The sequence below is a fragment of the Pundamilia nyererei genome, unplaced genomic scaffold (genome assembly GCF_000239375.1).
Source record: "Pundamilia nyererei isolate P.nyererei 1_Seehausen unplaced genomic scaffold, PunNye1.0 scaffold00089, whole genome shotgun sequence".
Classification (NCBI taxonomy): Eukaryota; Metazoa; Chordata; class Actinopteri; order Cichliformes; family Cichlidae; genus Pundamilia; species Pundamilia nyererei.
This window is the reverse complement of record NW_005187490.1, coordinates 2,512,541-2,522,563: the sequence shown is the minus strand read 5'-3', so window position 1 is coordinate 2,522,563 and position 10,023 is coordinate 2,512,541. Positions and strand designations below refer to the sequence as shown.

At 39.0% G+C, this 10,023-nt stretch overlaps 1 protein-coding gene across 1 annotated transcript in view; it reads right to left on the bottom strand.

Moving 5' to 3' along the window:
• The window catches only part of slc12a2 (solute carrier family 12 member 2), a 59,944-nt gene that overhangs the window by 32,532 nt on the left and 17,389 nt on the right, over positions 1-10,023 (bottom strand). The window contains 1 exon segment of the mRNA XM_013912420.1: positions 2,108-2,227. Within this exon segment, the coding sequence (XP_013767874.1) occupies positions 2,108-2,227 (120 nt within the window).

Below are 10,023 nucleotides of genomic sequence, written 5' to 3'. Positions count from 1 at the left end.
GCCTGTGACTGCAAAAAACTTCACATTTTGTATACAGAGCTCGCACTGTAAGCAGTTTTTACCCCTCTGGCAGAATGTCATTTAAAAACACTTAAAATTCCTCACACAGACTCCATAAGCAACACCCCTCCCCAGTAGGGATCAGCGAGGATCACATTTTACAAAGTAAACGTAAAGACAATACTTGAAAAAAGTTATTAGACGCCAAGGTTTATATTACAGAGGAAGTAACACTTTCTCATATTAAAACAGAAGTAAGATGACAATATCCAGACACATGAACATGAATAATCCTTTGACCGCTTACTAGATTCAAACATGTCCGTTTTTACCCTCAATGGCTAAAATAACTAGCATAATAATAATAATAATAATAATAATAATAATAATAATAATAATAATAATAATAATAAATTGCATTTATATAGCACTTTTCTAGGCACCCAAAGCGCTTTGCAATTCCACTAATCATTCACTTTCACATTCACTCACTGGTGCAGGCAAACCACAGTTGTACCCACAGCTGCATCGAACCTTCCGGTTACAGATGAGCTTCCCTAACCACGGTTATGCCACAATTATGCCCAGACAATTATGAATTGCCTGGGCTGGTGAAAGACAATAATAGTAAGTGGACTGCAGATAAAGTACAGAACAGAATGGAAAACGCAGTACAGCCAACTGATGCCCATATTGGACTATAGCAGATATATCAATATTAATTTGTGCTATCTGACATAAGAAAACATCTTCTTAAGAACACAATGCAAACTTCAACTATTTTAGAAATATTTTTGGTTTTTACATGGAATTTGTTATTTTTCATCACTGTCTGCAGGACATGCAGACCATTTCCAAACACAAAGCTACATCTCAGACTCTACAGGCTTCAGTTCAAGCCACAATTAAAGACTGAACAGGGCAAGCTTGTTTGGAACAGTTCCTTGGAGAAAGCCTCTGTCTAACACAACTTGGCAGCTTAGGTTTATAAAGTTGAATTTGCACTAACAACAAGACTCCTTTGGACAACTGTCACTAAAGTGGGCTTTGCACCTTTGTAAAAATAAAAATGGCATATTACCATAAACCTCTCATTCGTACTGCCAGTCAAGGTGTTGAATTGGTCCATTAAAAGTCCAGCTCACTACCTCATTAAATTACTATGGCAGTACCTTAAAAGTAATGTGTACGAACTAAAGCAATATTGTAAAGAAAACTAGGTCCAACTTTCGCCGCAGCTAAAGTCCTGTTCAAACGCATGCATCCTTCCTTCTTTATATTTTGATTTAAAAAACTAACAAACTAGGAAATAAGTGAAACATAAGCACTTAAGCCTGTTTACAACTAACAAGACTGAAGGTCAATATTTGGTAGAGAAAAAAAAAACAAACAAACAAAAAACAAACACCCACACACAGCATGAACTTTGTCATTTAACTAGTCTTCAGGAACAGTTTTGAAGGGCCAGCTGGGTCCTGTGTCAACACTTTGCTGGATTTATTTTCCTATTTCTTAAAGATATGACTTTCAGTTACTTACTGTTCGTCTATTGAAGATAGTTTTGTAGGGCTGGCACATCTTTTTTGTTATGCACTTTTCCAATTTCCTCAAATTTTTAAGGGCACACTGCACACCATCAGTAGATATTCCAGATTCTCAGCTAGGCTCTTTAGGAATCACCTTGTTTTTATACAACTATTATTTGTTTTGGGGATATTAAAGTGCAGGCAAAAAAATTCTGGCACAACTTCACCTGCTTCCAAGGTGCGTAGAGAGGACGGGAAGAGGAAAAAAAAAGAAAAAGAAAAAGAGGAGGAACAACTTAATTGACTGACCAACGCGTTTCGGCTTGTGGCCTTCATCAGGGTCAGGGTTGAACTTGATGAAGGCCTAAAATCAGGATTTAAAGTTGGTTCTTTGCTTAGTTGTCTGTTATATGTAGACAAAATTCATTCATCCCCTGGATTAGGTGCCTTTTCTGTGCTTGAATGACTTAAAGGTCAGTGTTAACTGGCTTAACAGAATGACATACTTAGTTTAATCACAAGACAGCGTATTCACTCTGCACACAAGTAACAAAGCAAAGTAATAATTAAATTTGACTTACCAGCACCCCTTTAATCCAGCCAAACTTGACCACTCCTTTTGACTCAGCTGCTTCTTTAGCAGCGGCCTCCTCCGCTGGTGTAAGTTCATCACCGTTGGCAAAGCCATCCTCAAAGGGTTCCTTAGAAGCACAAAAAATTGAATCAAAGTCAGCAACAAGTAGAAGTAAACGTAATCTAAAGCGAAATGCTGGTGCCTTATTTAAATCTGATGTTTAAGCACAAAATGCAAACAAAGCACATGAAAAGTTAAAACTGAGAAAGTGTTTAAAGTTAGGAACATTTGGAACACATAAATAAAACTGATGCAAGAGTATGTTTCCCACTGTACAGCATGACATTAAACAACATACTACATGCAATGAGGAACAGAATAGACTAATTGCTATAATTTAGACAGGAATGTTTACCTGTTCATCCTTGAAATAAAATTTTAGCTGCTCAATGGTCTGTGGCTTCCTTTACATTTCACAATCTGCCAAATGTTTTCAATATGTAACAGACTGACTGCAGGTCACTATTTTTCTTCTCCGTCATTCTGGGATGTGTTCTAATAAAGGTTTTTGTTGTTTTTAAGGTTTGGACTTTCTGAGCGTTTCTGTTCATTCTGAGTGTCCCAGTCTAAAATTTGTTGAAACACACTGTTGGGACCAAATTGAAAATAAATACATGAAAATGAAGATTTCTCAGTTTGAACATTTGTTGTAATTGTACTATTCTTAATCAAACTTAATAGATTTTAGATTTAAAAACTGCTGCATTCACACATTTTATACAGCATCAAAAGTGGTTCATTTGCTAATAATAATGCCTCGCAGCAAGACAATCTGAAATTCCAACCCAGACAAGGCCCTTCTTTTGACAGTTTGCAGGCTTCTTTGCAGCACTCTGGTTTCTCCTGCCATCGAAAACATTCTCCAGGTCACCCTTGCAAAAACATTCCAAAATAACAAGAGTATCATTTCCTGCTTAAATCAAAGGCAATTAAAAAAAAAAAAAAAAAGGAACACTGGCTTACAGACACAGGTCACCTTCTTTACTTTGTGTAGCCGTTAAAAATACTAGAAGCTCCCTTCTGTGCACAATAGTGTCCCACTGGCATCCTCCCTGGGTATACAGTGTATTATATTAACTGCATTGATTGCCTTCTTATTAACCTGAAGTAGAACAAAGGACATCTGCAAGCCAGCCCTCTGCACGTATACTAGTATTTGGGGTAAATTTGTTTATGATTAACAGGAACACAGTGGAAAGTAACTATTATTGGGACTGTCTAAATTATTGGTAGAAACTACTACTTCTTCCGCCTGAAAGAGTGAGATGCGAAATACAGCTGTATATTGATGATGACCGTCATCACTGATAGATGTCACTTGTGGAGTTCTTTGGTGCTGCAGAACAGGAGCTATTGTTTTTGACTGTTAATTGAATATTTTAAAATGTAGGTAATGACTTCTTAGGTTTTTGATTTCTTATAGGATATTTCTTTATAATTAAACAATAAAAACAACGAGTCTAATGTCTTGTATTCATTATGAAGGTGCAGTTTGAAATACACAACTTTTGATTTTGATTTTCCAAACACATCAAGTTTTTGTACAGAGTATCTGGATCTGATCAGTATCACTAATACCAACCTGAATTTTACTTGGTATTGGGGCAAAAATTTTATCTGTGGTAACGCACATTACTAACTTATACTAAAGCTTTTACTGCATGTCCCCATTCAGTGTTACTGTAGGCCAAGGTTATGCCATCCAGAGTAAGAATCTGATTACAATATTACCAGATATCTAAGATTTTCAGGGCCGAATACAATAACCTCAGTTTTATCTCAATTTAGAAGCAGAAAATTAGAGGTCATCCAGGTCTTTGTGTCTTTAAGACATTCCTGCAGTTTAACTAATTGGTGTGTGTTATCTGGCTTCATGGGTAGATAAAGTTGGTACGATCTCATATCCTTGTGTCAGTGTTGTTCCCATATCATCATAATAAATGTTGTTGAACCTGGAACAACGTTTATTATGATGATGTGGGAACAACACCGACACGAGGATTATCAGATCATCCATAAAGGCACGATCTGATCAAGTTGGGTGTCATCTGCATAGCAGTGAACATGTATGCTATGTCTTCTGATGATCCTAAGGGAAGCATGTATAATGTAAACAGAATTGGTCCTAGCACTGAACCCTGTGGAACTCCATAATCAACCTTAGTGTGTGAAGAGGACTCTCCATTTACATGAACAAATTGGAGTCTATTAGATAGATATGATACAAACCACTGCAGCACAGTACCTGTAATATCTACAGCATGCTCCAATCACTGTAAAAGGATATGGTCAACAGTATCAAACGCTGCACTAAGGTCTAGCAGGACAAGCACAGAGATGAGTCCACTGTCAGAGGCCATAAGAAGATTGGGTGTAACCGTCACTAAAGGGGTTTCTGTGCTGTGATGAGCTCTGAAACCTGATGGAAACTCTTCAAATAAGCCATTCCTCTGCAGATGATGTTTAAGCTGTTTGGAGACTACTCTTTCAAGAATTCTTGAGCTGGAGGAAGGTTGGAGATGAAGGCTGGCCTATAATTAGCTAAGACAGCTGGGTCAAGAGATGGCCTTTTAAGAAACCGTTTAACTACTGACAGCTTGAAGGTCTGTGGTGCATAGCTGATTATTAGAGATAGGTTTGATTTAGGACTGAAGCATTAATTAATGGTAGCATTTCTTTGAATAGTCTTGTAGGAATGGGGTCTAAAAGACATGTTGATAGTTTGGAGGAAGTAATAACTGAAGTTAACTCAGAAAGATCAATTGGAGAAAAAGACTAAATAAATATCAATGGTACTGAAAAGTAGCTGTAGGTAATGGTCTAATAATGGTGTGTATGTTCCAGGTACATATTTTTTTGGGGGACTAAATCTATTAACTTTGTCCTCCTTAAATTGTGAAATTAGGTAAGGAGGAGCCAGTGGGAGAAGCCAATATGCTCTCTTTCTAGTCCCCGTTAGCACTCTCGCTGCAGTATTTCATTTCAATGGAAGGCTTTTCATGGAGTTTTTAGGACATTCTGATAATAATGAATTACATTGGCCCAGCCTAGAAGTAACAAATGCTTGAACTAGTATTTCAGTGTCACTCTGAGACAGGATAGTTCCACTTTTAGAGATATTGCAAAAAAAGAAAAGAAAAAAAAAGAAGAAGTACAGACAGCAGTCCTGCATATTTGCTTAATATGCACAATGAAACACATATTCTGGTAAAAAAAAATAACTCCATCATTCCCCAGTGTTACTGGAGGTCAAGTTAATGCCATACAGAGTAAGAATCTCGTTAGACACAGACGTTTCTAAGATTTTTAGGGTTTAATACAATGCCCTAAGTTTTATCTGAATTTAACAGCAGGTAATTAGAGGCCATCCAGATCTTTATGTCTAGAGCTATGCTCCCTCTTCACAGTCACACAGCTATCATGCTTTCCTGGCTGATGGGACAATCTGCTGGGGTGAGAGCTAATGGTGGCTATGCTAACAACAGTTGCACTGAATACAGGAGCCTGGCTATGAGTTTTTCGCAATAGTGCAGAGCTGGGCCTTCAATTCAGTAATCCTGGTCGCCAGAGCAGTAAACGGACTAGGTTATTACAAGAGTAGCTATACACTGAGCAGAAAGGTGCAGGAAGGACAGGTGAAGAAGCCACGCTGGTTGCGAGTTGGCTACAAGCCAAGCGAGAGACTCCCTACAGTCAAAATGAATAAATACATTTAGTGTCAGTTACAGAGGGTGCACCTTGGATAAAGCACGTGAAGATTACACTTCGTTATCTAGACGTCATCTAAAACGTCTACACAAAAACAGCACTGTGCATTGTGACAGGAATATGAAGTGATACTGTACTGCAGAGAACACACGCATGAACAAACGCACAGAGAGAGACGTGTCAGTGGACCGGGTCTGTTACACTGGCTGTATAAATAGGTGTTATAAATTATTCAAGTGAGCTGGGCCTTTGGCACGTGCAGTGCTGAGCTGTGGGAGGGAGGGCCTCAAGATCACTCCACTTGGACCATCTGTCAACATCCCCTCAATGACTCAGCAAAACTGCTACAATCAAGCCATGGCAGCTGGATGGGCTAAAGGCTTCTGATCTGAATTATCATAATTGTATTATTTTACCAGAATTATAAAAGTATTAAGATGATGGATCAATCCATTTTAAAATCTGTGAAACGTAGACAGAAATTGCTCTATAGACACAATTTCTTGTACGACAAAGTTGAAAAGGGACCCAGGCAAAATGGAACTGTGCTGTGGAGAGACCTATCAGAACTTTGAGATGCATTATGGGAATCATGGATGCTCTGTCTCCAGGCTAAAGAGAAGAGCGAGCATCAGGTTTGTTATCAGCACACAGTTTAAAAGCCAGCATCTGTTAATGGTGAAGGATGTCCATTATGAAATGACACTTCATAGTATTTCCTAGAGCTGGGCGATAGAACGATAACGATATGATGATGAAGAAGAAGATGAAGATGAAGAAGATGAAGAAGAAATCCAAATTACATAGTGCAGAGCCGAACCAATCACAGCCGCAGCGTCACGACACGTGACTTGTTACGTAAATCACAAGTGCCAAGCCGCACATGTGTATTTGTTTTGGGAAGCAGGCAGCCGCCGTGCCGCCCGGGTAACGGAGGAAATGAGTGTGCCGATTAGAGAAAAATCAACCGAGAGCGTGACCAAAGGTTACCGAAGAGAAAATAGATGGTGGTTCCAATGCCGGAGAGATTGTCGAACGGAAGAGCCATAGAAGTTCTGTAGTGTGAAGGTATTTCGGCTATTTCAAGTCTGACAAAAAGAGTAGCGCGCACTATAAGTTGTGCCGAAAGCAAGTCTGGAAATGCAATAAACCGGTGCATGCTCAATCTCTGCCTTTTGTGTAGTTTGCAATATTTGCCTTTATTTATCTGAAAAAGTCTCATCTTTCTTTAGTACATCTACCCTGTTGAACTTATTATGGGAAATAAATATTTAAATCAAAACAAGCTGCTGATTATTTCACATTTTACTTGTGAGCAATGGCACATTTAATTCTTACAAATATAGTCATTTGGCTTATATCGTGATAGATATCGTTATTGCCTGAAATGAGAAAAAAACCTTGTTGAATTGAAAAAAAATCTCATATCGCCCAGCTCTAGTATTTCCAAGTATCTACCTTGAAATCAGTCCAAACAATTATCACCATATCCAGGGGGGAAAAAGACAAAACAGGCCATGACAAAGCACCAGCTCTACATGATCCTTTCATTTGAAGCATTTCTTTTCTTACCTATTGTTCTTTATAACAAATCCCACAGGAATACAGTAACCTTTTCAAACTGCAGTGACGATACGCAGCACTAGCTACTGACGCAAGTCTGCATTATGTGCCCCAACACATTTGCAATTTAGTAATGCACCTGCGGCTTTTGGACAAGTGGTTGAGGATACCTTTATGTGGCATTAGGACAGCTTAACAGATCCAAAGGTAAAATAAATCTGCTTCGGGCACATTTTTAAACAGCTGGGCAATATGAAATTGAATTCCTAACTATGGGTGATATCAGGTCATGTTGCTTATGTCATTGCGCTATTACGGACACCATAAATCAGGAGAGCATCTGGTTTGTAGAAAGAGGTCAGACTCTTTCCTGGACACTCTTCATGACGAATGGAAACAAGCAACGCCCTTTACTGTTCTACTACAGATTGAAGAAATTCATTTACACATTTACACTTGTCAAAGTTTAAGAATGCATAACTAGTTATTCAGCATCATATTCATGAATGGTAGACATTTGATAACTGTTCACACATGCAGCCCCATCCCCCTCATTTTGACTCATTTTCTGTGTTTGTACTGGAAAAACTGAATGATTCTTACTATACTGAGTGAAAAACAAAGGTGGAAAAACTATTTCCAGATCGTACTGTAATGACAAGTTCCAGCTGGTTTCACTTATGTTCCCTGCAGATTTTTTCTTCTGTTACTTCTTTGTACAAATGAGAGTTTAGCGTTTGTTTATCTCAAACTCATTCTCAGAGTTCCAATCAAACTTGAGCAAAGACAATACTGCATTGTTCAACTGGTAAAAAATAATTCCAAGTACACTTACAGTTAAAACTAATTTGTGGAAACCTAGCATTGGTCAGACTATATTTCAGTAAAGATGTTCACCATCTTAGAGATTACTTAAAAACACAAATCTGGTGTTAAATGTCTCTTAACAAGCTCCACTTCAACCAGACACTTTCAGCAGCCATGAACAAGCTTCTGACATAATTGTGGCTGGACCACTCTTCTTGGAAGAATTGGTAGCATTTTATTTAATTGGCTTTTTTTCATGGCAGAGAACCAGCCTGTAAACAAAGACCACAAATTTTCAACAGAGTTGAAGTCAGAGCTTTGGGAAGCTCTAAAATTCAGCCTACTTTAGCGATTCCAAAACCACATTTGACGTGCGTTTGGGATTGTTGTCCTGCTGGAACACCAAGTTGTGCAATTTTCAACCGCCTTGTTGTTTTGAGGTGAAGTTAAAGAATCTGGACATACTCTTTCTCAATTATTCTATCCACATAAAAAGACAGAATATAGACTTAAATCAACTTATGTGCTATAATGTCCAGCCTATTTGAAGCCAGAAAGGATGCTAAATGGCCTGTATTTGTGTAGTGCTTTACTTAGTCCTTGTGGACCCCAAAGCGCTGAACACTACATTAGTCATCCACCCATTCACACACTGGTGATTGCAAGCTACATTGTAGCCACAACTGCCCTTGGGGGCACTGACCGAGGCAAGGCTGCTGGACACTGGTGCCACCGGGCCCTCTGACCACCACCAGTAGGCAACGGGTGAAGTGTCTTGCCCAAGGACACAACGACCAAGATTGTTGGAGCCGGGGTTCCAACCGGCAACCTTCCGATTACAAGACGAACTGCCAACTCTTGAGCCACGAACGATCACCCATGCTAGGAAAAAAGCGAACTGTATAAGTTAACAGCTTTCATCAAATCACCACTCTTAAGACTTATGACGTAAGTCCTAAGATGTAAGATTAAATATATATCAGAATTCAAAAGTAGGCTTAGTCTACGTTAAAATGTGACATAGGCACCAATTTATTCTGGCCAGAACATGTTTACCAGAGCCCTGCCCTATAGGCAGGCCTAGGGAGGAAGCTTAAGGCAGAGCCGGACTATAAACTGTGCGGCTCAGTCAGGCAAAGCCTAAAAAGGTGACAAGGGCCCATTCAGAGTTAAGGGAGTTAATATAATTTGATATCTTATTCACAAGTGATGGGAAGGTTTACTTGGACAGGTGGATTGGTATGGCGTCATGGGTCATGTTGGTATTGTGCCAGACTGTCGTTGTGAAGAGAGACAAAAGCTTTGCTTTTGATTTTATCAGTCAATCTATGACCATGAACTCTGGGTAATGAGTAAGGTCATGAATATGAGTTTCTCGGCCTTAGAGACAGGGCGGGGAGCTCAGAAATCTAGAGGAATTCTGGATTAAGAAACTGAAGAGGACCTGGAATGTGGCTGGGAAGATAGACATTTGGAAAACCTTGCTTAGCATAGACCCACCACAACCTGACTTTAGATGAGAGAAAGATAGTTGATAGTGGATGCAAGGCAACAACAATCTTTTTATGTTTGTTTTATGGAATGTTTTCCCTTTCTGAAAAAGTTGCTTTTATTGGATTTTTAAAACTCATTAGATATCCGTTAGGGCTGCCACGATTAGTCGACTAGTCACGACTATCAAAATCGTCGACGACTGATTTAATAGTCGATGCGTCGTTTGAAGCTTTGTAAGATCACAAAAGACGCAGGAATAAGTAGTAGGATTTAAGAGTGTAATAACGGACT